Genomic DNA, 27,858 nt, shown 5'->3' on the forward strand with positions numbered 1-27,858 from the left:
CCGCACCATCAGCGTAATCAAGAGCACTCTGATTGGCCAGACGAGCCACTCACGTGGATTCACGCGCTAGCAATCCAGGGTCCATGACATAGTACTTAGAAGAGAGCTGGGTATAAAGAAGGGCTGTCTGTCGACGTATTGAAGGGTATCTACAGTTCAAATCTATTTACGCAAACTACTTCTCGATCTCCCACTCGATCAACCAAATCAACAACAACTATATATTCAAACCTACCAACCAACCAACCAACCAACTCCAACATCCAAGATGGTCTGCTGCGGACGTAACAACGGCACCTGCGTATGCGCTCAAGAGGCAAAGTGCTCGTGTGGAAAGCAGCCTGCTCTTCAATGCAGTATGTCGCTCCCTTCTTTCCTTCACCTTATGCCCTCTCTCCCTAGTCCGTATACCCAAAATCCACCGCCTACCGCCTACCACCCATCCACCTTATATCCCATGCATGTATACTGACGTTTGAATAGCCTGCGACAAAGCCGCCACCGAGAACAAGCTCCCCACCGACTCCTCAGCATGCGCATGCGGAAAGCGGACAGAGGATGCGTGCAACTGCGGTCGCGCGGACAACAACGGATCGAGCAGCCTCGAGACCGACTTTACTACTAGCAAGTAGAGGGACGACTGTGGTATGAGGGTTTGAGGCGTATGTGGGTGTGCGGTGGCGTGTAGCATGAGAGGGTGTTTTTGGCGTTTACATGGGACGGTCGAAGGATCGAGGGTATACCTGATATCAGTAAATGATGATTTGAAAGTTCAAACTTATCCTGTGGTGTCTTGGGTTCGTGATCGGCGCGTTGACGCGTCGTGTTGCGGACGCGTGCGTTCCTCTCTACTCTTGTCCTTGTCCACTCTATTCATCGCACAATGTCTTCGGGGACATGCTGGAGACTTTCGCGTTCATGGGAAACGTGTGTAGTACAGTGGACGTCGCCGCTGCTTTCTCGGTCTCTATGTTCCTGATCGTGTTGCGGTGGTATCTCATCGATAGCTTGCGGAGCTCGGGGGAGAGCGGCACGGTCGGAGGTGTGTATACAGTAAACTCTAAGGCTATCGCGGCTTTGCTGGAAAGTGCCCTGTTCAGTACTGTCTAAAATTGAATGCATGGGCCTGCACTTGCCGTAAGGGTCAAAATCGCGATGTCTTGCTCCTACTTTGACTCGCACGGGCAGGAGCTACACGCTAGACCCTGTTTGCTTGGCATCCATGTGTAGAACATCCACTTATTCCCCCGTCAGTCGTGCATGCAGAGAAACAACTAGATAGCTTGCCGGGGTGTTGTGCGTCTTCCTTGCTTGTTCCAATTCCATGTCCTGCTCTCGATTGCGCCATAAGCCTGCAGCCAGCGTCTAGAAAGCGCTGACAGGCGCCCCTTTCGCGAACTATCGACCTCCGCTCCGCAGCGCGCACGCCGGCATAAACCCTGCCTCGAGGCCCGTACCGCACCATTCCATAGCGCACCACCACTACCGCCGCCGCATTGTCGGGCTACTTACCAGGTGGGAACCGCCCACCCACCACGTCGTCTACTACCACCAGCATGGCGGCCTCGGTCACTTCCAAGATGGCAGCGAGGGCTGGTGGAGGCCTCTTCAGCCGGGAGCAGTCGGGCAACGTGCCCACGATGCGAGGTACATGACGGCATGCCCACGAACAACGGACCGAAGCTCACACGCGGACAGGACTGGTCTCATTCATCGCTGACCTGAGGAATGCTCGCGCGAGAGAACTCGAAGAGAAGCGCATCAACAAGGAATTGGCCAACATACGGTGGGTACACGCTGCCGAGTTCTAAGCATGTCCGGAAGGCTAACATTACCGCAGGCAAAAGTTCAGAGGTACTTCTCCTTGGATACACCTTCCACATGACCTGCTCTGACAGAACTCCCCCCAGATGCTGGCCTGAATGGCTACCAGAAGAAGAAATACGTCTGCAAGGTACACACGCCACTCACCGACTCTCCCGCCCTATTGCTGACTCCCGCAGCTCCTCTACATATACATCCTCGGATGGAACGTCGATTTCGGACATCTCGAAGCGGTCAACCTCATCTCCGCGACCAAATACTCGGAAAAGCAGATCGGATACCTCGCCGTTACCCTATTCCTACACGAGGAGCACGAACTGCTACACCTGGTCGTTAACAGCATCAGGAAGGACCTGCTGGACCACAATGAGCTCAACAACTGCCTGGCGCTGCATGCGATTGCGAACGTTGGTGGAAAGGAGCTGGGAGAGGCACTAAGCGCCGAGGTTCACAGGCTTCTGATATCACCGTGAGTGGCATGAGATGGGTTTCGTGGCCAAGCTGACGTTGAATAGGGCTTCCAAGGCATTCGTGAAGAAGAAGGCCGCCCTTACACTCCTGCGATTATACCGGAAACACCCTGCGATCGTACAGCACGAATGGGCGGAACGGATAATATCCCTCATGGACGACCCCGACATGGGCGTGGCGCTTTCCGTGACCTCGTTGGTCACCGCACTCGTCCAGGACAACACCGAGCAGTACAAGGGAAGCTATATCAAGGCAGCGAATAGGCTGAAGCGGATAGTAGTGGACAACGAGTGTGCCGAAGGCTACTTCTACTACAAGGTGCCATGCCCATGGATACTTGTCAAGCTGCTCAAGTTGCTGCAGTACTACCCACCTCCCGGTTTGTGTCCTCCCCAGCTATTATCGACTCGCGCTAACAAAAACAGAGGACTCACATATCCGAAAGCTGATTCGCGAAGCGCTCCAAAAGATCATGGACTCAGCCCTCGAAATGCCCAAGAACGTACAGCAGAACAACGCGCAAAATGCCGTCCTCTTCGAAGCGATCAATCTCGTAATACACCTCGACACAGAGCAAGACCTCATGGTTCAAATATCACAACGGCTGGGTAAATTCATCGCGTCCCGGGAAACCAACGTACGGTATCTAGGACTGGAGGCCATGACGCATCTGGCAGCTCGATCAGAGAACCTCGACCCCATCAAGAAGCACCAGGCAATCATCATCGGATCTTTAAGAGACAGGGATATCAGTGTACGAAGACAAGGTCTGGACTTGCTCTACAGCATGTGCGATCCAACGAATGCGCAAGCGATCGTGAACGAACTCCTACGATACCTACAATCTGCCGACTACGCGATACGGGAAGAGATGGTACTCAAGATTGCGATTCTTACCGAGAAGTACGCTACTGATGTTCAGTGGTACGTGGACATATCACTACGGCTGATCGCCATGGCTGGAGACCACGTTAGCGATGAAGTCTGGCAGCGAGTCATCCAAATCACGACGAACAACGAGGAGCTGCAAGTGTACGCTGCGCAAACGATTCTGCAGTACATCAAGTCAGACTGCCATGAGACGCTTGTAAAGATTGGTGGATACCTGCTCGGAGAGTTCGGCCACTTGATCGCGGACAGCAAAGGATGCAGCCCAATCGAGCAGTTCATGGCGTTGAGCGCAAAGATGCGAGGTTGCTCGTCAACGACACGGGCGATACTCTTGTCGTGTTACGTCAAGTACGTGAACTTGTTTCCCGAGATCAAGCCCCAGCTTCTTCAAGCTTTCCGCGCCTACAGCCACTCGCTCGACTCCGAACTCCAGCAAAGAGCATGCGAATACCTCACACTCGCCACCATGCCAACGGACGACCTACTTCGCACCGTATGCGACGAGATGCCTCCTTACCCAGAACGAACGTCAGCGCTGCTCTCGCGGTTACACCAGAAGCATGCCACTACCAGCGACAAGCGAACGTGGGTGGTCGGTGGCAAGGATGCAAATGCGGACCTCAAAGAATTCGGTCTTGCCAGGCAGAATACGTCTGCGGGTGTCAAGAGAAGCTTCACCGAACCCGTACCAAAGGACGCCAAGACCGGCGCAGCAAATGGCGCCAATGGTGTTGCAGCGATATCAAGCGATCTGGAGGGTCTGGATCTCAACATGGATCTGAGCAAGGCTTCCAAAGCACCAAATCTCGCAAGCGCAGCGCATCTCAGTCCGGATTGGGAGGTTGGATACACTCGTCTCCTATTACGGTCGGAAGGCGTGCTCTACGAAGACCAGCAAATACAGATCGGTCTGCGAACAGAGTACCGCGGGCAGCTGGGCGCTCTCATCTTCTACTTCACGAACAAGTCACAGTTCTCCATGGGATCTTTCACCACGACACTCGACAACCGGTCATCGGAAACCTTGAAGACGGACATCAAGGGGCTACCCGACACCTCCATCGCGCCCGAAGGCCAAACGCAGCAAACCATCATGTTCGAATGCAAGAACGTCTTCATCGACCCACCGACCATTCGTATATCATATCTCGCCGGAGCGCTACAAGGTCTGACCCTCCAACTCCCCGTTCTCCTACACAAGTACATGGAAGGCGCCGAACTCAGCGCAGAAGACTTCTTCAAGCGCTGGAAGCAAATTGGTGGTGCTCCGCGTGAGCACCAAAGCATCTTCGGTCTGGTCAACAAGAACAGAACGATGGACTCTGATTTCGTGCAAAAGGTGGTCAAGGGCTTCAAGTGGGGTATTGTGACTGGTGTGGATCCTAATGGCAAGAACATCGTGGGTGCGACGGTGTTACATTCGAGTGAGGGCAAGTTTGGTTGCTTGCTGAGGCTGGAGCCGAACTTTGAGACACAGGTATGTTGGTGTGTGTTGGAATGGGAGAAGAGAAAGCTAACAAATGATAGATGTACCGGATCACGATTCGTGCGACTGATGAGTCGGTTCCGCCTGTCCTCGTCAAGGCTATGCAAGACCGCCTCTCGCAGGGTATTGAGGGCATGGCTTAAACCACTGGGTTCCTTGCCTTCCCACCTCTCTACCAACACCACCACTATTCTTACACCATCACCCTCATGATGTGTACACACCTGGAACCTTTTGTTCATATACTAATGTTTTTGTCTGGGAAACTCTGGGCTGTTGAGAGAGAGCGAAAGAAGTATGTTTGATGGTTGGGCTGGACTGCATATGTAGCGTTCATTCTTGAGGAGGAGGAAAACATTGAGATATGGCGCATACCCTTGTTTCTGGCTCATGTAGCATGATTATATATATTGGAGCGTTTTTTGTTTCGTGGAAATTGGGCTTTCATTTTGATGTTTGTGGGTGATGTTGAGAGGTGACGATGATGATGCTTGAGTGACGCGAATACCTTCAGGATGTGTTTTGCTGTTGCCTTGGAAAAGACGAGCCTCTCCATGTTGCCGTGGCGCACACAAATTCCTGAGGATAAATCATGTATGTTTCAGTTCTGGAAATCCTACAGTTATTAAATGTGTGGTCCAACTTGGTGGAGCTGATGTAACTTGAGTTCAGTCATTGGTTCGAAAAGAATGGCTCGACCAAACCGTATTCCACGGCACTGCTCTCTTTACCCCCATAAAAAAGAACTCAAGTTCTCCTTCTGTCTTCAAAGTAATTTATATTTCTTACAACGTAACACACCACGAAAACCTCCCGGGTCCATCTTCCCACAACTTCCACTACCACAAACACCTGCGTATTCCTCAACCTCACATCCTCCTCTCCACACCACCAAAATGGCCGAACGCAAGACTATCCAGAAGTACTATCCCGCCGACTTTGACCCAGCAAAGCTAGTGCGCTCAAAGAAATCCTCAGCCCCCACCCGCACCGTCGTAAACTTCGCCTGCCCCTTCCGCAGCATGCGCTGCCTCTCCTGTGGCCACTACACCACCAAGGGCAAAGTCTTCCGCAACAGCCCCAAGTACATCTCGCCTGAAACGTATCTCGGCGTGAAGATCGTTACGCTGCATTGTAAATGTCCTGGCTGCGGTGCGGGAATCGTTATTGAGACTGATCCGAAGAATATGGACTACAAAATCGTGAAGGGGGCGGTGAGGGGGTTTGAGGCGTGGAGAGATAACGAGCGCGCCAAAAATACCGAAGAGCAGCGTTTGGAGAGGCTTGAAGCTGAGGGCCTTGAGGGACGCGACGAGAAAGCGACGATGGAGATGCTGGAACGGAAGACTGAGGATGCGAGAGTTGAGGTTGCTGTTGGGGATGCGTTGGATGAGATTAGAGCGGCGAATGCACGGAGAGAGGGTGTTGGTAAGGGGTGTAGCGTGGCTGCCCTTGTGCCACCGAGGGAAGTTGAGGATGCGGAAGATGCGGAGATTGCAAGGGCTGTGTTTAGGGGGACGAAGAGGTGTTCACCAGATCTTAAATCGAGTGAAGAGTCGCTGAATGTAGTGTTTCCGGTGTCTAGGCCGGCGAAGAAGGCGAAGAAGGATTTTGCGAAGACGTTGGGGATTAGGAGGAAGGTGAGGGATTAAGGTCTGAGAAGATTTCGAACAGGCGTTTAGCTTCGGGGAGAGATTCCAATTTTCTCTCCAAACGCTCTAACGGCGTCAATGTACGTCGGAACTCACCCTGATCATGATTACCATCTGGTCATGCGTGTCGCCACCACATGCTTCGATCGTTCGATATTACCCCCATGCTCCAATCGGTAATTATGTAACCCCAAATTCCATACTGTAGTTGCCAGGTTCTTCTGATCCGATAGGCAGGTTCGAGGTTCTGGGGTAGTACGAATAGCGACAACCATCTAAGCTTTTCTGGCAATTCGTCCAATTGTTCAGTGAGTTCCATTCGCCAATTTGCATAGTCATAATCCTCCGAACATATGGGTACGATGCTGAATATATGACGGAGAATTCTCCTTGGGTTGATCTTGTGTTCGTTGTCCTCGAGCTGAGGAAGCCATTCTGCTGCCGTCTTAAAGCAGTGGTGTCTGATAGACACCATTGGCTCGTTTCCATCTGGATCCACAGAGTTGACTTTAGCAGACATGTCTGCTGCGAACTGCTTATTGATAATCTCAAGCAGAATTTCCTGTGGATGCATCGAGTAATCGGGGAATACTCGAAGCGATGGTTTGAGCATACCCATCATACCAAATACTCTGTCTCGTACATTCGAACATTCCGTGCCCCGAATCAAATCTTGGACAGTATCCCAGCTCTTTTCCGTATTTTCTCGACCCTTCGCGATATCCCTTATTCGTTTCCATACGATGCCGCAATAGTTGAGCACATTATTTTCCTCTGTTTCACACAGATCCTTCCAGGCCTCCCAGTTGTATGTCTCCCAGACCTGCATCATTTCATTTATTTTCTGCCAGCCCTCGTAGAATGTGTCCCATGGAACTGAGTTCGAGCCAATTCGTACATGAACGACCCTACCGAGTACGATCTCTTGAGTGACCCATAGTCTCGACCAGTACGCAAGACGTACAAATTGGCGCAATGATCGGAGCAATGCACGCGTTTCCGGTTCACTCACACTAAGCAGTTCCGAGAGAGACTTATGGACGAGACTACCTAAGTGTATAGACTGATGGTCGAGGTTACTTTCGCGGATGATTAAGTCCACAAGCTCGTTGCTCCCTTCGAATCCAGAACCTAGCCAAGCCTCGACGATGGAAGCAGCGCTGTAGATATCCGCCATCTGATTGACTTGATGGGATTTTTCGTCATTTTCCCCTTGATTGATGCATATTTGATCGATCCAGAATGAAGCCGGGTCAATATTTTGTCCTATCTCCAGGAACTCGTCGACGTTTTGCCGAACCGAAAGCCAGTCTCGTTTGATCTTCAAAAAGTCGTAAAGGTTCTGCCGAACGGAAAACCAGCCTCGGCATTCGGAGCTTGTAACATGTATGTTCTGCGCTGGTAACTCAGGACCCCAGGTGTACGACAACGCGGTGAAGTTGACTGTTCCTTGCATGAACTTGTCATATATAGCCCCATCCCGCTCTCTGCAGGCCCCTCGAGGTGCTTGACTTCCAAGCCTATTTACTTCCACGCTATAACGACTAAAAGCATTGATTCGTTCACTAAAGTCGACGTTCTTCATGGTGATTTGGATAGGGCTCGACGGGTCGGAGTTTGGTTCGATCCTGATGAGGCGTATCTCCTTGTCTTTGAAATTCAGTGGAGTGTGCATGAATCGCACATGCTTAGGCGGCAACTCCATCGCTGCGGCAAGGCTGTGTGTGGACGTTGGCTAGGCTTCTGAAACGACGCAGACTTTTGTACGGGCGTCTCGTAGGACCCAGAAGTACAGAATAGTTATTGATGGTTCGCTCTTTCGTTGAACGAGTTGTGCTACATCCGAGAAGTGGGGTGCAGACCGATCTGTAACGTCTGCATCATAGCGAGTCTGGTGTTGTAGCGAAGGTTAAGGTTCTCTGACGTTTTGCAGCATCAAGGCGGAGTAAGCGCAGGAGGCTGAGCGCTTTTGGGCTGACCTCACCTGGGCAACATGCTCAGGCTATGGGCTATGCGAGCCTGTGGACCATCACAACTGGCGGGTTAATCTAACGCAGTCATGGGTAAACTGCGTTTGTGGGTAAATTGACCATTAGAGCGAATAGAATACTTGTATTCCCTACATGACACCGATGTGCTTGCGCAAGTCGTCTACTGTCATGAAGAAAGGTGCAGCTTGCGGCAAGAATCTCAGTGTTTACCGCTGGCAGAAACTAGGCCGAATGGGGCTTAGGGGCTAACGATTGGGAAAGAACGAGCGTGTTCGCACACATCCAGCTCAGAAGAACAGCACTATCAAGGTCAGAAAACGCACGTATATAGCAAAGCATAGTTTCGTCTATTCAATGCAAATCGCATCGAGTTCCAACTGTCATTGCCATTTACCAGAACTTGGTGCAGATCTTCATATGCAGACTGTGAGCTCACCATCCTCACAAACATTCGAGGTCTGCTGGAAAAAACCCTTCTCTTTCCACATCTTTCTTATCGTCTCATTGCATACATACGCGAAACCCCTTCATTCATATACTATACCTACCGTGCGCTGTATGCGATTAATAACCCAAGTGAACCATCTCCACTATCCCCCACACACACCGGTAACACAACACCAACCCTCACCTCTCAAGCGCCCTAACACAACATAAATTCTCCGACGCAAGCACTGCAAGCACCTCCATCGCATCCCTCGCGTCGTGCGACCAAAGACTCGACAGCAAAAGCCTGGTTTGAGCCGGGTACTTGCACCGTGAGCTGCATGGCCGCTGGATGCCTGGTGCTTGTGGGGCGAAGAGAACGCATGGGTGTAAGGTGCAAAGTGCAAGGTGCCGACGCAGGAAGGGAACTGAGCTTCGAAGAGCTTGGGCTTTGGGCTTTGGGTGGGTGACTTGCTTTTGTGAGGCATGGCCGTGCTGTGAGGAGATCCTGGTATGGGCACGATGACGGAATGTTGGAGTAGGCTTTGTCGACGTGTTCGGACTCACGATACGATGACGAGGCTGAGCTCGTTCTCCCGGGTCCTGGCCCGTAGAGTAAAACGATAAGAGTCATACCCTACCGACAAACCTTCTAGCTCTTGCTGCCCAAGTCGGGATCTCCGCCCAAACCTTTCTTCTTCTCCTTCCTCCGCTACAGACGCAGGAAGCCGACCGTAGAATATACTCGGATAGATGCCTGCGAGATCCCACAGCCATGAGTCCGCCTCGCTAGCCCATCGTAGATCCATGTTTCCTCGCTGCATCCTCGTTTTCCTTCGTACGAGCTCGCGGGACCGGTAGCTAGCTCCCTATGCCATGCCATGCGGGCATCCCAGCGTCGGGCATCGCCTACGTGCGTTCTATATGCGTTCTGCCTAGGAGGCGAAGTCGACGATAATAGCGTTCCGAAGTCTGGATATCGCGCTACCTGGTTCATGCATGTTCGCAGCAAGGTTTGGAGAGAGGAAAGAACATCGTAGCGTATGACGCGTGAAGAGAACCGTGGAAGGAAAAGAAGACAAGTCGTCGTCTAAAGCGCTGGGCACCTACCACCCAGTGGGCTATCCCGGACGCTCTTCTCGTATGCCCAATGACCTGTGCTCATGGGCTGATCATGCAGCTTCGCGTGGGATGCCGGCGATATGGCACACTAAAGGCAAACCTTGCTAATTGGGGGTGTGCAAAAGACAACCATGGTCGATCGTGAACGTTCGCCTTTGTTAGTACGACGCCAACATGGGAAAAGCATAGACAGAGGCTCAGCTGTCACGCCGTTGGAACTGGTACAGCGCACGGAGAGGCTGAGCAGCGAAACGCTCTGGGCGACTGTCGGAGACCGCTTAGTTGCATATGCGCCCTTCGGAACGCCTACCCGCTGTCAGTCTTACGCCTGTCCTTCTTGTGTACACGGCCGGGTGTGAGTGTGCTGTTGTAGCTTGCCGTGAGGAATGTGTGACTGTGAACACCTTTTCTCGGGCCGGTCGTACGTGTACGGGAAGCCGCTTGTGTCTTGGGCGAAAACGCGGGAGTAAAGGCATGTCCAATTGTTCGTATGGCGGATGCAGCAAACTCAAACGCAGTGATACACTCGTAGATGGCGGATGTCTGCAGGTGGCTAGATGAGGACCATCGCTGTGTTACTTGCGTTGTCCAAGGGAGCCCGTTACAGTAAGGGGCGTTCCGAAGCATTGGACTGGGCGAACACATGTCGAGAAGCGGCGCAATGCTGTACCACTTGTGGGGATATCGTGCTAGCATTGAGCAACGATCTGGTCATGTTGTGGAAGGTTTCTCGCAAGTGGCTGATGAGGCAGACTTGGGTGGCTATCGTGCAACCATGCAGCGCCATTGCATGTTCTTCGTGCGACTGACAAAGTTTGGCATCGCCCTAGGAGGAGAAGGAAATATGCGGAGGTGCTCGCCAGTACGGAGATATTGGGGATCAGTGACTTGGAGATGTATTTCCGGTGTCCACGAACGAAAGCGCACTGGTGATGGAAGGGTTTGGGTTCATGACCTGGAGCGGCGCCTTTGCTGGTCTGGCCCGATGAACACCCAAAGTACTATCGATGTGCAGCGCCACGGATAACCGCATCGGCATGGAGGCATGCTTTTGAGATGTCTGCCTGGAAGAAGGGTCGATCACGTCGTGATGGACGTGCTCAGCTAAAGGAACGAAGAGATTCCAGACATCAGGTTCCAACAGCACAGCACAGACTGGTACCCGCAAGGTGGATGTCAATCGGCAGACCCGACAGTTTGTTGTGAGACGGAACGGTGACACCGACAAACAACAAGCCACGAAGCTTACTGCGCGCAAGGTCCGCTCCTTACTTTGAGGCCTCAGATCGGCAATCCCTACGCAGAAGTAAGTATCCGGTGTGCAGTTTACCGAACCCGTTCGTCTATCTGTTACGCCGCACCTGGCGTGTCACATGCTCACAAAGCGAAATCGAGATCGCGCCTTAGCAAAAGCCAGTTCGAGGTACTTTCGGGGCGCACGAAAAAGCATGCTTCTGGGGTGCGTACGGGTGTCGGAAGAAAGAAAGAATTGGATGCAAGTACGGTATACGGTTGCAAGGTGTGCCTCAGGCAAGTATTGGCGAACAGCCACAATATCCAAGAGCCGAGGGACGATGTCATCCCGTGCTGAAGCGAGATTCAACGTCGTCCAGGCTGGGTTTCGTCGATATAGCCCCCATATGAGCTGATAGCAGATCTTTGATGCCGTTGAGCAACCAGGGCACTTCTCACTATCGCCTGAGACGGTACCCAAGACCGTTTTTGCTGCTTAATGTCGACTAGCTCTGAACCAAGTCATGGTGGCTATGGAAGCATGCAATTCACCCGACGAATGGGGAATGACACTTTCATCGCATCAATAAGTCTGGACCAGGTTTTTCGGTAAGACGTTGAGTGCCCAGGTCCTTCATCGCCACACTTGCGCATGCTGGGTCAATAACGAACGGGTAGCTTGTCGCATGCACAAATCTGACGAGAGGCCCGCGGGGTGGGATGCGTATGATGCAAAAGGATGGGGTTGAGGGATTTCTTCCTGGAGTGTGGCTAGCGGCAGAAGGAAACGACGCCCGCGGGCTGGGTGATGATTGTTGCCACACACCAGCCGCTGGCCTTGGCAGGATGTCATCCTTACACCAGACCTGCTCCGTCAGCCATTCTGCACGTCACTCGACGCCATTACCCGCGCGGTGCTTATGCGAAATGAGTGCGTATTTGCTGATTGCTGGAATGGCTTCGGTAGCGACGACATTTTCCTTTTTCGATCGCCTCGTCACGCTCGTCAGATGACGAAGGATTGGCGGCCGCAAAAACAAAATCTCTGCAACGGTGCCCTTCCATGCTTGCTTGGGTGTCGCGATTGGTTCTGTCAAGAGATTCCGGTGACGCCTCACTGCAAGTGTAAGCGGATGTACACTGTACGCGACGTGCTAATGTGTCTTGGGAGCATCGGTAGCCGATACGACACAAGGGCAACGGAAGCTGGAGGACCTTTGGTGGTTGACTGGAGAGAATCAGCCCTCCTTGGAGGCCAGCTGACCGGCCACGAAGCGAGACAAGGACCTCGAAATGGCGTTCGTATGGCCGAGACATGTTTACTGCTGCCTGCGTGTCATTTCGTGGTATGCCTCTTGTGGCAGTAGGATCCGATCCAGGAGGACAGATGCCGTGCAGGTCCAACAACATGTCAATAACAACACTACACCATCTCAGCCACGAGTAGCTTAGCATAGCCTTCGCCTCGCCTACCTCCATCTAGAGTACATCGCGTGGCCTGAGGAATCCGTTTAGGCGGCCGCCTGTCTCCCAACAAAGATCTGCGCTAAGGGAATGACAGAAAGCGCAGAGATGAGTCTCGATCCTGCATTCAGGTCATCAACCGGCCACGACCTGCATCCGGTATCCGCTCTTCTCCATCCATAATTCCCCTTGGAAGTGCGCCTAGCAATCTTACACATCGGCTTAGCCTTTTAACAGTTAGGTTGTGGAGGCAGGGCGCAATCCCGGCGTGATAGTCCCCGTCGAGTCAAGACAAGCTACTGCACACTTGCACGCTCAGCACGCAGATGGCCATGCACACATCGGTCTTGGTGGAACCTGTGATTTGCTGGTGGCGGTGGGCTTACAGCGACCATCGCGATGGAGACTTTGCGGGTGCATATGGATGATGCCCAGGCCGTGGGGCCTAGGTGGAGTGGCTAAGCAGGTGGTTGGTTGCGAGATGGATTGCTCGCGCAAGTGTATGCATGTTTTGGGCTGGGTGCAGAACTGCGGCAGGGTGGCTGCAGATTGATGCGTTGTGTGAGTGGGTCAACAACGTTGGTGTGGTCGATGCGCACATTCGGTGGGAGCATCGTGGACAGAGGCATGGACTAAGGGCAGTGTCAATAGAGCGTATTCAGTCAAGTGATGAGGTGCGAAGATGTGGCTTGTTTAGTCTGCTGTACGACTCTCGTCGCAGCGACCGTATGATATGTTTTTGCATTTGTTTGAGTTTGCTCATGGCAAAGATTTGTGTCCTTCTTTTTGGGACCTGCTACCGTACATTGTTGAGCTAGTGCTCTGGTATCTCTTGATGATGGGAAATTCGAACGAACGTGATGGCAATGAATCTCTACCGATCCAATGCCCAACAAGAACAACTCCGGGAAAATGCCTATTGACCCCACTCCTACTATACGTGGCAGAAAACCGTTGAGATAGCCACGCCAGAATCAAACGCCGTGCCATCAAGGCGCCGAGTTAAACGTAGTAACCAGATAGTTCTAAAGTCCAAGACCGGAGTATCTTCCGGACTGGTCTAGTTTTGAAACGCCAAAGAAAACAAACCGCACCAACACCGAACGAGAAATCAATCGCTGTTCGTGTCATCGTGACTTTTTCGAAAATTGTATAAACACATCGTGAAGAAGCATATCGTAATAGAAAGGGTCCAAAGGTCCAGAGGCAAAGGTGGCTTAGTAGACATGAACCGGAGCCATCATCGATGGCTGGAAGGACACATGCTTGACCAGGTTGGCCGCCTGGATGAATGGCTGGAACCACGTATTGGCAGGTGGCTGGGAAACGTATTGTTGTTGAGGCTGCGGTACTCGGGAAGAAAACTTGGGGACCTGAGAAGAGGAAACGTGTTGGTACGAAGATGTTGAGGATGCGGATGAGGCCGATGAACAAGCGGAGAAGACCGAGTCGTTGTCCGAGTTTGAGCTTCCAGATGAAGTGGAGTGCTGGAAGGGTGATGGTGCGTAGGCTGAGCCAGGAAGAGCAGCAAACTGGGGGACTGCGGGAGCCTGGTAGTAGGCGTTGTAGGCAGCATCCCGGCTGTAGTCTACGGGGCTGAAGGGAGGAGAAGACAGAGGCGTTGAGACAGCTGACTTGGTTTGGGTGAAGGCTGAGCATCGGAGGATCATCTCGCGAATCTCAGGAATGGTCGCCCTGTTGGCGGGGTTGAACTCGAACATTCGCCTGAGGATGGCGTCGAGCTCTGTGGAAACGGGAAGAATGGTCCTCAGAAACTTGGGGTCCTTCATGAACGCACGGAAAGTGCTGTCCTCGAAGGATGCTCGCTTCCATGGGTTGCGTCCGCAAGTGAGGTTGACAAGCATGACTCCCAGACTCCAGACATCGTTGGGCGCTGAGGCGTAGCATGAGTAGGCCTTGGGCGCTGATGTCTGACATTCTGCAAAAAGTTAGCACGTGACTTCAGATGAGTCAGATCATTTCGAACGTACCTGGAGACATGTAGAAAGTCGAGCCGCATCCAAAGTCGGAGGTGACAGCGTCGGTTGTGGCAAGTCCAAAGTCGGCCAGTTTGCAGGTCATTCCTTGGTCAGTGACGAGAACGTTTTCTGGCTTCAAGTCCCGGTGGTAGATTCCAATAGAGTGGCAGTATTCCACGGCATCCAAAACCTGGAGGAAAGCGCGCTTGGCCATGGCATCGTTACCAACGTACTTGCCCTGCTCGGTGATGTTGGAGAACAGGTCACCTTCTGGGCAGTATTCAATGACAACGTATGTGCAGTCAGGGGCGTCCATGATCTTGACTAGAGACACAACGTTGGGATGAGCGCTGGCCTGGTGGTGGAGCTGGATTTCTCTTTGTTGGAACTTCCTCTGGCGAGGCTCGAGACCAACCTTGTTGAGTGCCTTTACGGCATATGGGACGTTGGTCTGGATGTCCACGGCTGTGTACACCACGCCGTAAGCTCCTACACCAAGAATGCCGGTCAATTGAAGTCGTCCAGCAAGAAGTTGACCTAGACGGTCTTCCGGCGCGCAGAATCCATTTTGGGTTGGGGAAGCAGGGGGCGTCGGGTACATATTGTGAGTGGGAAGGGTAAGAAGTCCTCGTAGGTCCAATGAAGGCCTCAAGGACGATGTTAGATGATCCGGAAGATGGAGGTTGACCTGGTCCGTGTGGAAACAGCAAACAGTCCCGGACGGAAGAGTCAGAAAGAGAAGGTATTAGAGAGTAACCGGATCCGGCAAGTCAGGTGACTTGGAGGTTGCGACGGGAGAGTGAGTAGCAAGCAGTCGGGTGAGGAGAGCTTGTCAAAGACTGAAGAGGCTGTTGTAGTTGACGAAGGAATGTGTTGGGAGGAGGGTAGAGTAGTGTGAGGAGGTAGTGGTGGTTGTTGTGGTGGTGGTAGAGGGTGAGGCGGGATATGATGTATGTGTATGAGGACGGCTGGGCAGCAGTGATAAAGAGAGGCTTCCTGGGAGGGCCCAGGTGGCTATTGGCTGGCCTGGAGGCCCCGGTTTTTCGTAAATATAGGGAAGGAGCGGCGCTATGACGAAGAAGGATGGGGCTACAGAGCGAGTGCAGGCCATCAGCGATGTGTGCCATGGCCTCCGGCACGCACATTCAGACGCTAACGTGTGGTTCCACTCGCGCAACCCACCCTGGCTCCATGGCTCGTCTCAACGCGCGCAGGGAGGCGAGAGTGAAAGCGGCCGGGGGCTGCAGTGGTGTGAGCCGTCTTTACCCAGTTGGACGCTAGGCCGTGTCCAACAAAGACAGTCATGCAGCTACCGAGCGGCCGGGGCGTGTCCTTGATTCACCTGAATCATGCCGCCTGCGACTCCGCTGCTCACCGGGCGGCTGTGACTTGGGGCGAATCAGACGCCTGTCAGCGCAGCGAGGGTGACACACAGGCCTGCTCTCGCCGCGACAAGTGCAGCAGCCTCGAGGCACCAGAGGGAGCCATGCAGCGCGCGATGTGCACCATGGTGCAAGCGGACCCGCGCGCTGTGTGTGTGGCGCGAAGCCTGCCCGGCCACTCGTGTCCATTCACTGCTGCCCTCGCTGCTCGCTCCACACGCGCTCGTCAGCTCGCAGAGAGGACACTTGTCCAGGGCGCAATACGGGCGCCCCGTCTGATTCGCTGCCTCCCCCAGCCTCTGCTCTCGCGCGGCCCCCTGATCGCAGCATCTTGTCACCGGCCGATTAGACGGCCCACCAAGGCTCCAAAACGCCCGCGCCTCGCCCCAAGCAGATGCAGCTATGCAGTTCCTTGCCTAGTGCTGCTTAGCCTCCTCTGCAAAGCCTGTCCAGGCTTACGACGTCTCGAAAAGCCGCGAGCGCACGGGCGGCGTTCGATAGTCTTCGACTCTTCGCTGGCTCCGAGGCCCATGACGAATGCAGCCCGCCCAAACGACGATCTCGCAACGCTGCGGCACTGCTCTGCATCTCTGACTGTCATGCCGCCAGTCGACCTTTCGTCCCGTCTGCCTGAACCCGGTGCTGTGTCTAGAGGACGGCACAGTGCCTGTCAGCAACCCGCGGTCACGTTTCGGGTTTCGTGTTGGTGGACCTGTTTTTCTTTTCCGGCGCTTCTGATCATCGTTCTTTGTCCTTCAATCTGAAGCCCGTGGCCGTGGCCGTTGCTGCCATGCGCAAGGGCGAGCTGCTTCCAGCTTTGGGGACCGCCAAAGAGCGTTGGCGATGACACATGGCACTTGATGCCCGATCGGGCCCAGTCGATCCCACGACCGCCAACCTTGTTGCGCCGGACTTCGCCCTGTTTGCGCAGCCACCTGCCATTGGCCTGCCCAATATATTGCTTCTTGACGATGACTAACCGAACCGTTCGCCATGAGCAGCGAGTTGGCCTCCCTGTCGCTCGGCTCCGTGGGCAATTTTGTCTGGACGAGCTGGGCCCGCCAGTGGCACGCTATCGTCCACCAGAATTTTCGAGACTGCTCCGCCTGGCCAATTAATGCGGAGATTATTTTGTGTTTTTGTGCCAATCATCATTCGCGCCCTGCTAGACCTACGTGTTGTTGCAATCCAGTCATGGCCTTGTGACCTGGCAGTCACCGCCTAACGATGTCTCGCTGTTCCACCCACACCGGCCATTCGCTCAGCTGTTGCTGTCGTGGCTTATTGCGCAATATGTTGGGGCGAACTTTTGTTCATCTATGGTTTGCCGGTCGTAGCAGCTCCCAACGAGTAGAAACGGTAGAACGTCTTCCAAGGCTTCCAGATCGAGGAAGCAGAGCATTCTACCGGTTCGTATCTCATCCCGTATCCATGCCCGTTGAAGGGATAACCGACTCGACTTGTCCGCATATGAGTCGTAGGAGCTGGGATGTTTGCCAGATTGCGATGCTGACCCCAGCGCAAGCGAGATAGCCGTGCAAGCACCTGCAGCTTCCAATTCTTTTTCTGCTCTCCGGCGTCATCCGTGCAGGAGCACAGAGTCAAGCCAAGTCCGCTTCCCGTAGGCTAAACTTACGAGCGGGAGTCTGTGAGTGTAAGGGACCGAAGATCATGTCCTGAGCGAAATTGTTCCTTTGCGGGTCAATATCATGGCTGAAAACTTTGTTGGTATTCGAGATGAAGGAGCCGTTCCCAAGAGCATGGCCGCGGGTGAGAGCTGAGCCGTTCGATGCGCATGGTAATTTGTCAAGACGCTAGCAATCTCTTTCATAGAGCGCATATTTTGTGTCTTGGTGAGTTGTGAGCGCGCTGCATAGTAACATGCAGTTTGCAATAGTGCAACCCGCAACAGCCTCCATCCGTCAACATGCCGTCGTTTCCAAGCATCGTGTCGTCTGCTTTGATCCGTCCGACCCGCCGGAGGCTGCTCTATGCGCGTTTTCGATCCTGCTGATTCAGAATCGTGCATGCTTTCCTTGCCGGACAGGCGTTCTCCACAAAGCTCGAGCGTTTCAGTGGAGGTGGTCGAGAGTCGCAGCCTCCAGTGCTTTCACCGCCAAATGCTGACCAGCGCGAATCTCAGGATAAGCCCGTTATCGATAGTCATCGATAAGACACCCGCCAAAACTAAAATGCCCCGCCATCTCAACCTCCTGCGCCCTCAAACTCTAACGGCGGCAGTGTGATCAAGGCAACATCCAATCGACATGTGGTGCCCTCCACAAGTGTCTCGATGGCTTACAGATCCTGCGACGTGGCGTCTGCGGCTGGGGGCAACATCAGGCGACGCCAGTGACGATACTACCAGATCAACCACCCACTATTGCAGGCCCAGTCAGATCCAGACTTTGTGGCCACCTGAAAACTTTCGTGTGGCCAACGAATGACAGCACACCAGCCTTGTTTTCCTCGTGCCTACTCAGATCTTGTTTGGTCCCGCCGAAATTGGTAGGCTGTGGCAATTAAGAATGCTGGCAAAGACATGCTTTGCGGCTGTGTACATTTCCATTGGCCGAGCAAAACGCATGGCAAAATATAGTATACACCGCTCTGAGTCGGTCCGAAGCTTTTCTCGTCGATCTCCAGGCCGGCGCAGGCAGCAAACGTTTCGTGGTTACTAAGGAAGGACCAGACTCCGCAAGTCTCGCAGCGCCATGTCGTTATATCATTATGCATTGCGGGAACCTCACCCTGGCGGCGTTCTGTTCTGACATAACAAGTTTGGCTACGAAGTGGATATCTGTCTATCCTACGTTGTTCTGTAAGGTTTACGGAGGCCGTCTCTGTTAGCTGATGATCTTCTCGGGTTAGCTTGCGCGGCTTCATTCCAAGGTTGCTGATGCCTGCCCAGACGTCATCATCGGCGGTCGGTGATGCAAGACCCTGTTCATCACTTTATTCTGATACAGCACGCTGAGGTCAGATCTCTCATCGTACTTCCGAAGAAACCGCTTTCCCAGGGTCCGATCAGCAAGCACATGCATACGCAGGTAGCAACGACGTAGGAGCCCACATCAATGAAGATTCGGGGTCAGGCTCGTCATTCTGGAAACGTTCTTCACATACCGACCAACATCATCACAACTCATCAAAATATTGTTCCCGGCTGGTGCCTCAGCAACCGGAGTATATTCCACATGTCTCGCGTCTTTAGATCACCCGCCCACACACCCCCTTCACATGTCAGTCCCAACAGTATACCTAGGTATGCAGCAATAACGACGCACCGGAAACTTCGTCAAGCGGCTTCATCCAAAGCTTTGAATTCAAGCCACCCGTGTGCTCCACCATGGTTCATTGAAAGGAAACTGGAGTCTCCGTCTGGGGCCCGGCTCGTTGGCGAAGCGTGAACTCTAACGCGTCGCTTACACGACCCTATACTGGTCGCACGCGTGCGTTGCGAGTAATCGAGATGGATGATGAAACACTCAGCTCTAGCAGCCCTCTAGTCGGCGGTAACTATCCACCGAACCAAACTCTACACTCTGGCAGCCCAGAGGAGATTGGATCGGCAGGGACGTCGGACCTTCTGCGGTTCTGTTGTGTTGTTCCATGGCTTTTCTGGACGAGTACAGCCGCTCGCGTTGAGCTTAGTCGTGGTTATGGGGTGATTCGATCTGAGCCTCTGAGGGTCCCGCAGATCACAGCGGCCGCGAGTAATCTGCGAAGTTTCTTCCACAGTAAGGTCCGACTACAGGGCAGAACTCCGGCGTCGAGACGCCGTACGCCGTATGCATGGTGAAGTGGTCAAAGACGTTGAGCAGGTTCGTCGCAAAGCCCGAGAATCCGCGCGCAGTCGGGTTTTGCACTTGGCATACGCAGCACTTTGTCTGAGTGAGACATCTCCAGTCACGTGTATGTGAACATCGCCATCACGAACATGATGCAGTCGCATGAGAACAATGCGGTCTCTCAGTGACATTGTTTCTGAATGCGATAAGTCATGTGAGCTACTCACACCATTTGCCACATCACAAGCAAAGACACCCTCGTCAGCACAAATCTTACTACCTTCAATGTTTCGCCTTCCGTATCTCAGTAATCACCTGATGGGCATCTTCACACAATACCACTGCCCAGGTGGCATCTACTCTTGGCTCTTAGCCTTACCAGCTCCATCAAGCCCAATACCCGCGCCTGCCCGCCGTTACTCACATGTTTCGCCATCCACCATGCATTGACAGCCTCATACCCAGCTCACACACAAGGACAACCCTCGCGCCTCAGATCACTGGGCGACTATACCATGTCATGTATACATAGCCACGGGATCCTCGTCTGCCGCCTCGCACAGATGGGTCTGCCAAATGCCGTGTCTCCACCGCCTCACCAACTCACTCGCCTGCTTCCTCGTCGCTGCTCCACTTACCCGTGGGCCAACAGCGCAAAACATAAGATGAAACAAGCCTCACCTTTTACAAAATGTTCTCGCAGTGTCGGCAGTGCAGAAACAAGCTGCTACATCTTACAGCCGCAACGCATCTCCGACTGCATCCCATCAGCTGACGACATGGAGTCGGTCCTTGCTTGCTTGCATCGTGAGACCTGATAGACTGCCTTGCCTTTCGCTGCGTTGCGTGTTCAGCGGAGAAACAAAACGAAGATGCACCGCGTTGTGTGCTGACGAAGTAGATTGCGCCGCCAACACTCGCGTCGCATGCGCGTTACGCCCGGAAGCTGATCAACACATTGACTCATCACCACTAACTTGCATCTTTCCAATGCATCCCAAATCCAGCCTTGACCTTTATTTTTGTTCGCAGTTCCGTTCGTTCGACAGATCCAGGGAGCGGCACGGGTAGCAAACTACTGCAGGTCATCGATGCGGTTGCGCGGCGCTCGCGGGCGGGGGTTAGGCCTAAGAAAAGGTCCAGTCGCTCTCGCCTCATCCTTTGGGGGCGACACCAGCGCTTGCATGATGCGCTTTTGGATGACTTGGGCCACTCGATTGCGAAGACGCCATGAATAGAGGCGCGCGTATGTGGGTTGGGGTAAGTAAAGTAAGGTGGGTGAGCGGGTTTCGTGGTCTGGCCTAGCCTGGCCGCCTTGCTGATGCGGATGCGGAGGGAGGCGGTTTGGGCAGGTGGGTGGTCTGGAAGTAGGCGCTGGTGGCAGATGCGTGGGTGCGGCGAGGTGCCTGGCGACCAGTTTAGCAACCGCCATCTTTCTTGTGGTTCTGAGACGGTGGTCTTAGGGGGTTGTTGATGGTGGGTTGACTCAACCTTGACGGAGGGATGGTTTAGATCGGAGTGATGTCCGTAGACGCTCGTGGCAGACGTGTGTTTACGGCGTGGCTTTTGCTGTTACCGCTGCTGGATGCATGTGTTAGGTGTTGATCACATTGAACAAGCCGTAGGATTCAACCCTAGGATTCAGAACGCCCGATCGTAAGGGGAGTCAGGCATCTACAAGGCAAACTGACGCGTTGACGCTGGTGACAGCCTCGCGAGCGCCGATGTTTCATCGCCGGAAGGTCATGATGCGGATCCACGGTATTAATACCTGATTGCGTTAACATCTTGTAAAGGTAGAGTCCTCTCCTTGATGAGCCCAGGAATCAAGGGAAGCGCAAGCAGAATTGGGTGTTCTATAATTTATACACAAGCCATAACAGCAAGTAGCTGTATATGACGACAAAAACAACGAACACCCACCCACATGACATCTTGAATGTTATCAACCCAGGAGCATACATGAATTCAATAGTTTGCTAACTTCGGCTTGAACGGCAATGTAGACTACAGGGTAGTTGATATTTCCATCGTATGTCGTGCACATACGAAAGAGTTGGCAACATCCAAGCGACAACATGATATCATTCGCACTACTTGATATCCAGGAACGCTCTTCGCACAAGCACACCCGAAAGACATCGCGGGAATGATCGTGCATGCTCAAAGTAAACGAGTAGGTGGGTAGCTCGTAAGTCAAAGAGTGCGTCCAAGATCCCGAGCCCAACATTGTTCACCACCCCCATCACGAACGTTCTAACGACCCCCTAAAGCCGGTTAGAAACTCCTCCTCGAACCCATTGTCCAGACCCCCTATAGTCACATCGGTTTGGGATGCTTCGTCGTTGGCCGCGTCCATGTCCTCCGTACTCTCCTCGGTTCCGGATGCTTCATCTCTGGTCGCATCCATGTCCTCCGTAGTCTCCTCGCTCCGAGATGCTTCATCTCCGGCCGCGTCCACGCCCTCCGTAGTCTCGTGGGTCGCAGTTTCTTCAGCGGCGTCGTCAATGGAGTCCTCTTCATCCGCGCTCTCCCTAAGCCTAGTACGGTCTTGGTGCTCTTCCCAGGGATTCCCCGACACCTCCTCTCCGAACACCCTACTACCCCTCCGCCTCAGACCCCTCAGTTTGAGCGTGAGTTTTGGCCGATGCGTCTCTTCTTCCACGAGGTCATCAACATCCTCTGTCTGAACCGCCGTGGCACTGCTGCGACTGCTGTTACCCTCACTTCCGCCTTCATCTTGGGGGTCGGGCTTGACTGGAAGGCCGAGGTATGTGTCGACTTCCCTCAGTATGCTGCCCCGGTAACGACTTTGCATGTCTCCGGTATTGTCCATATGGGTTTTGAAGTCAGGGTACGTCTCGCATAGCTCTCCCCAAGTGGTGCTATCGCCCGGGACATCGTTCCTGTTGAAACCGCCGCCACGGGGTGAATCCTGTGCACCGATATAGTGGACATCTCGCTGAGACCAATGAGAGGCTAGGGCGTCGAAAAAGAGTCTTTGGAGTAGTTCCATCCCGGCGGAAGCCTGGCTGTGGCGATCTTGTCTTGGAGGAGGCGGGGAGCCAACAGACGGTCTTCTTGCAACAGGACCGATGATCGCGATACGACGTAGGCTCTCGGCGGTGGTGTTAGCGCAGATGTACGCAATATCGCTCGCTCGAAGTAAAGATTGTTTCGCGTCGGATCTTGTCGATCGGGCGAGTGGCTCGACAAGGTCGTGCAATTCCCGCATACCGGCTTCCCAGTATACATCCGCTTCGAGCTTAACCCCGAGTAGGCAGGCATCAGCATGTGCTCGTAGGCTACGGTAACCGGTAACAACTGTGTTCGGACTGTATACGCTCGACTCCATATATGGAACGAAATCGGCAAAGGCGTTGGGTGTGATGGTTGGAAGATGGATTTCGGAAATCCTTTTGTCTGCGGCGATTACTCCGTCGAACATGCTTGAATGTCGTATTAGACGTGCTTTGGGAATATTCCAGGTTTGTTGATTGGACTCTGGTCCGACGATAATCTTCATCGTGCCTGGAACTTCTGGAGTACTTGTGACGGATGGATCGCCGGATCGGTACGGACGGGTGGTTTCGGGCTTCAAGTTGAATGTCTTCTTATCCGAGCTACGGACGGTGCTTATGTAGCGTCTATTGTACATGTTCGTACTTCTAGCGGGAAGTGCCATATTCGCTGGCTCGGCGTGTGCGCTTCTTCGTTGGCCGATCATTGGCGAGGTGGGAGGTGGGGAGCGGTGTAGTATCTGTGATGTGCCGGGTGATGAACGTTTCTATGATATGTAGGCTTTTCGGGTGCAAGTGACGGTGCGCAAACGGACGCAATATCGCGTGCGCACTCTGGGTGACTGGCGATAGTGAAAGTGACACCAATATAAGCGTTGCGTTGCTGATAGAAGTGAACGGGTACGGATGTGTTGCGGTAAACATGTGATGGTAACGGAATGTGATTAGACGAACTTGTTATGATGGTGAATGTGTGAGGGAGCGATACATCGAGAAGTTGACTTATGGGGACAGCGCTGGTCCTGGCGATATGGGCAACAACGACCACATTCCATGGTACTGCGACCGAGCGTGAGTCACTCGCGATTGCCACAAGAAGCACAATATCCATTCGAGCGGAGTATGGAATATGCATCGGGAAATGAAGGAACGAGAGAAATCGCAAGGTTAATATGCTCGCAAGACACGGACAACGACGGCTTAGAGTGAAGTGTTGGAAGTGAGAGCATCGCAAGGTAAGGCATCGTTGTGGCTAAGCCGTATCAGGCAACCACGACCTTGCACAAAAGCAAACCCAATCTCGTCCAACTCAACGACATCCATGACCATGATCACGCAAGCGCCTTCCCATCTACCTCGACCATCACGACCCTTGATCCCACCTGTTCTCGCTCCAACCCACCTGTATCGCCCCTCCCTCCATAAAGCTCACCAGCACGCCACTTCTCACCGAAAGTATAAAATACCCACGGTACGGGCGCGAAAGCAAGAGCGATGAACGCAAGCAACGAAAAGGACCACCCCACATCGAGCTTTTGATACATCTTATGCGAGAAGAGAGGCGCAAGACCGCCGACGAGCGAGCGCATGACTGAGCAGGCGGCCATGCCAGATGCGGAGTGGAGTGGGTAGGCGTCTAGGATGTATGTGCCTGTGAAGAACTAGATGAGAGTTAGCGGTCGTATAGCAAGTGTTGAGAACCGACTCAAGACGATACATGAGTTGAGGAGGATGAACTTACGATAGCGCTCATAGACCCAGCACCAAACACCGCCGTTCCGATCAATGGCGCAATCCAGTGCACACCATACTGAGCCGTCCAAGCATAGATGAACAACCCAATACTCACAAGCGGCCACCAGAAAATCATGGGTAGCAACCTGTTCTCCGGTCTCGCGTCGCCCTTGAGTGCCTTCCGCTTGACGAGGCTGTCGCTAATTGCACCGCCTCCAAGCATACCAATGAGGTTACCGACAGCCGTACCGAGATAAGCAAGGCCCAGATTTTTGGGCGCCCATCCGTAAGTCTCGACGAATGTTGTCGGGATGGTTGTGTACAAGATATATAGGGATCCGTATCCAATAGCCGTGAGCAGCGAGGTAAAGAAGATCGGTCGAGACAGGAAAAGCATGCGTAGCGGCATCACCATCGCCGTGCGAAAAGCTACCAACTTGCTCGTCCCAGCGTCCGAATCAGACTTGGCCCTTAAATCCTTATTTCCCGTGTGTTTCCGCAACTGTGCAGCTTTTCGACGGAGTAGAACCGGTTCATACGTCTCCGACAAACATACCATGCTGAGCACCGTACTCACCCCGCCCAAGATAGCAGTAAGATAGAATATCCACCGCCACCCTCTCGCAGCGTTGAGGTAGCTACCCGCTGTAGGACTGATCGCGGGACCGAGATTATACGCCAATCCTATCAAGGCCATGACCCCCCCACGTTTCTCTTTCACCCAGAGATCACCGATGCTGGATGGCGCGAGGGCGAATACGCTACTACCGCCCACGCCGGCAAGGAAGCGGAAGACAGCCAAGGTGCCGAGAGAATTGGATCGTCCACATGCGAAGGTGCTTACGGTAAAGAGCACGTTACATCCGTGGTACAAAGGCAGTCGGCCGTATTGCTCCGAAAGGGGACTTATGAGAAGGGGACCGAACGCGTAGCCTAGGACGTAGATACTCAGGACGAAGGCAGAGAGGTAGGCATCGGTTGATGCGAAGTCTCTTATGATGTCTGGCATTGCTGGCGCGACGACGGAGGACGTGAATGGTCTACTGAACGTTAGCGGGTTGTGATTACAGTATGGATGAAGCAAGATACTCACGATAAAAAACACATGATGAATATGCAACCGATATTGATGTCCTTCTTCCACGAGAGAAAGTTCCTGGGGTTTGCCGCATCGTCGTTGCCGTGCCAGTCGACGACACTCAACTGTCTTTCCTTGCTACGTCTGAGGGTGCTGGGTGTGTCTAGCATGTTGGAGCCCGGGCTTGTGTTGTGGCTGTTGTAAATGCTCGGTAGCTCTTCACTCCTATAAAGCTCCAAAGCTTCTTTTCGTGTGGAACTGTAACTCATGACGTTCGCCGGAGGGCAGGAGTGGATTGGAGTAACGTAGTGGGAGCAAGGAGGGGACGGGAAAGCCGAATTGGTCTGCGTTTGAGTAACGTGGTTCACGTGAGGCGTCTTGACCAGCACTGTGATGGGGTTACGGGATGTGACGAGCACGTCATGTAGTCAAGATGAGTTCACGTTTGAAGAGTTGCCGCTGCCGCGTGGAGGACGCTAACACCCCAGGGCTTTCCATTTCCGATCTTCGCAGAAGGAGCCATTCGGAGTGTTCCCAATTCACATTGGCAAGTGGAAGGAAAGAGGTGCGGACGGTTGATATAACGAACCGGGAGGACGCGAAAATTGGTGCGATCTCTGCTTTTCTTCTTGCTTCCGACGGCCAGCTACTTACATTAGCGTGAGAACGAAGACGTCTGAAGTCGACCAACATGTGCTACCTGTCACTCTCAACTTGTACAGGATACTTCTCTAAGCTCTCATACCACTGAAGCGTACTTCCAATCATGAAGGCCCAACTACCCCAGAACGTACTGAGTGACGCCTGATATTGCGCCCAGCTCCGAGTATCGTATCCGAAAGCCGGACACAGCGTGAAGCCTATACCGCCTATGAGGTTCCAGGCCCCGACCCACCATCCCAGCGTTCGAGGAGCAGATTTCCACCATTTGGACTGAGTCTCGATCATGAAAAGGGCTCCAGAAATGATGAAACCTACACCGCCAACGACTTGAGTTGTCCAGTAGAGGATTTTAGTAAGGGTTTGTGACATCTGATCGTATATGCCGGGCAGTGCGGTCAGGCCCGCGATCCAGAAGATTGTTGCGCCGAGCAGCTGGGACATGGACGCTATGAACCCGAGGTTGTGAATGTAGTGGGTCCGTAGTTCTTCGTTTGACGGCCACCAGACCCAGGAGCGCTCTTGCGGCTCCAAAGCGGGTTTTGCTTCGGCGATTTGTCGAGTCCTGACAGCATGCCGTTTGTTGTGGTGGTGCGTGCAATGCGACTTTGACGGCCGCAGCTCTACGCGTACATCCCCCTCCTCTTCATGCGATAGAATCTGCTCCACGGCCCATCCGAAGCAGCCCGATCGGCCCTCATTCACAGCTTCTGCTACGAGGAGGAATGACCCCACCTCGAAGATGCAGACCCCGACAAACGCTGTTATGCCACCACCATACAATTCCTCGTTTGTAAATTCCGAATCGGGTCGTACCAACGGCAGAAATACGAAAAAGGCATTGAACAACCATACTACGCTGCCCGATGTGAAGACAAACGCGACGTCGAAGGAAATGTCCCATACGGGGAAGTATGTGAACATCCGCCAGATGTTGCGTGCGACGCTGCGGTACGAGGAAGTCGGGCGGGGGGTATCGTGCTTCGTCGAGACAGCAGTCTGGCTATGTTGGATGTCTACGGCATGTCGTCCTTTGCGGTCATTGCGCGAAGTCCACTTGTAGCGGACATCGGGACGGTCGTCGTGGCGGTAATGAGCGCGCGTGGGGTTGAGAAAAGGTATAGGGCCGGTGACACGATCGCCTTCGAGGCGTAGGCCGGTGCCGTGTCTCACGGGTTCGGGTGCTGGGTGGAAGGTTTTGTTGCGTTGCGTTCTGCGCGTGGCGCCATCGCGACTTGTCATGGCAGCTAGCTGTCGTCAATTCGGGTGAGTGTTGCCGTGTCGTTAGCATTGATAAAAGCTATTGGCATCTTCGCGAGACAACTAGCGAGAGAGTAACGTGAACCCATGTTTGGACGCGAAGATGCTGCCGGCCTGCGTCATAGCCCCAGATCGTTGGAGTTGTTAGCGTTCCCCAGCCCTGCTGAGTCAGCACTCTGCCTAATCCTCTGCCTTGCTACGCGCATTACCCTCGAACCACGCAGCTCCTCCCTAGATACGCGTCACGGACAACTGCATTACTTTTCAAAGTGCTCCTGAACACAGGACACCCACATACTCGTCAACAACATCTTAGAAAGTTTCTGGTAGGTACTTACCTAGGTGGGTAGCCTGTGACAGGGCAAGCCCGCGATTCGGTGCTGAAAGAGAATCG

The 27,858-nt window shown here is 53.4% G+C and overlaps 6 protein-coding genes across 6 annotated transcripts; 2 read left to right on the plus strand and 4 right to left on the minus strand.

Annotated features, from left to right (window-relative positions):
• Positions 1-1,556: 1,556 nt before the first annotated feature.
• On the plus strand, positions 1,557-4,815 carry J4E87_004759 (uncharacterized protein; the record flags this gene model as incomplete). The annotated part of the gene is made up of 8 exons (XM_049376377.1): positions 1,557-1,647; positions 1,699-1,786; positions 1,841-1,854; positions 1,911-1,954; positions 2,004-2,293; positions 2,340-2,674; positions 2,721-4,663; positions 4,714-4,815. The coding sequence occupies 8 exons, from the start codon at positions 1,557-1,559 to the stop codon at positions 4,813-4,815; spliced, it is 2,907 nt and encodes a 968-aa protein (XP_049233888.1).
• Positions 4,816-5,568: 753 nt separating this feature from the next.
• On the plus strand, positions 5,569-6,324 carry J4E87_004760 (uncharacterized protein; the record flags this gene model as incomplete). The annotated part of the gene is made up of 1 exon (XM_049376378.1): positions 5,569-6,324. One exon carries the CDS (start codon positions 5,569-5,571, stop codon positions 6,322-6,324), a length of 756 nt encoding a protein of 251 aa, XP_049233889.1.
• A 7,453-nt stretch (positions 6,325-13,777) lies between these two features.
• On the minus strand, positions 13,778-15,140 carry J4E87_004761 (uncharacterized protein; the record flags this gene model as incomplete). The annotated part of the gene is made up of 2 exons (XM_049376379.1): positions 13,778-14,499; positions 14,552-15,140. The coding sequence occupies 2 exons, from the start codon at positions 15,138-15,140 to the stop codon at positions 13,778-13,780; spliced, it is 1,311 nt and encodes a 436-aa protein (XP_049233890.1).
• A 6,817-nt stretch (positions 15,141-21,957) lies between these two features.
• On the minus strand, positions 21,958-23,843 carry J4E87_004762 (uncharacterized protein; the record flags this gene model as incomplete). The annotated part of the gene is made up of 2 exons (XM_049376380.1): positions 21,958-23,499; positions 23,835-23,843. 2 exons carry the CDS (start codon positions 23,841-23,843, stop codon positions 21,958-21,960), a joined length of 1,551 nt encoding a protein of 516 aa, XP_049233891.1.
• A 220-nt stretch (positions 23,844-24,063) lies between these two features.
• On the minus strand, positions 24,064-25,968 carry J4E87_004763 (uncharacterized protein; the record flags this gene model as incomplete). The annotated part of the gene is made up of 4 exons (XM_049376381.1): positions 24,064-24,393; positions 24,474-25,506; positions 25,560-25,802; positions 25,964-25,968. 4 exons carry the CDS (start codon positions 25,966-25,968, stop codon positions 24,064-24,066), a joined length of 1,611 nt encoding a protein of 536 aa, XP_049233892.1.
• A 272-nt stretch (positions 25,969-26,240) lies between these two features.
• Positions 26,241-27,446, minus strand: J4E87_004764 (uncharacterized protein; the record flags this gene model as incomplete). The annotated part of the gene is made up of 1 exon (XM_049376382.1): positions 26,241-27,446. One exon carries the CDS (start codon positions 27,444-27,446, stop codon positions 26,241-26,243), a length of 1,206 nt encoding a protein of 401 aa, XP_049233893.1.
• Positions 27,447-27,858: the final 412 nt, after the last annotated feature.

This window comes from Alternaria ethzedia (assembly GCF_023757985.1).
Source record: "Alternaria ethzedia strain BMP 0044 chromosome Unknown scaffold_9, whole genome shotgun sequence".
NCBI classification, from domain to species: Eukaryota; Fungi; Ascomycota; class Dothideomycetes; order Pleosporales; family Pleosporaceae; genus Alternaria; species Alternaria ethzedia.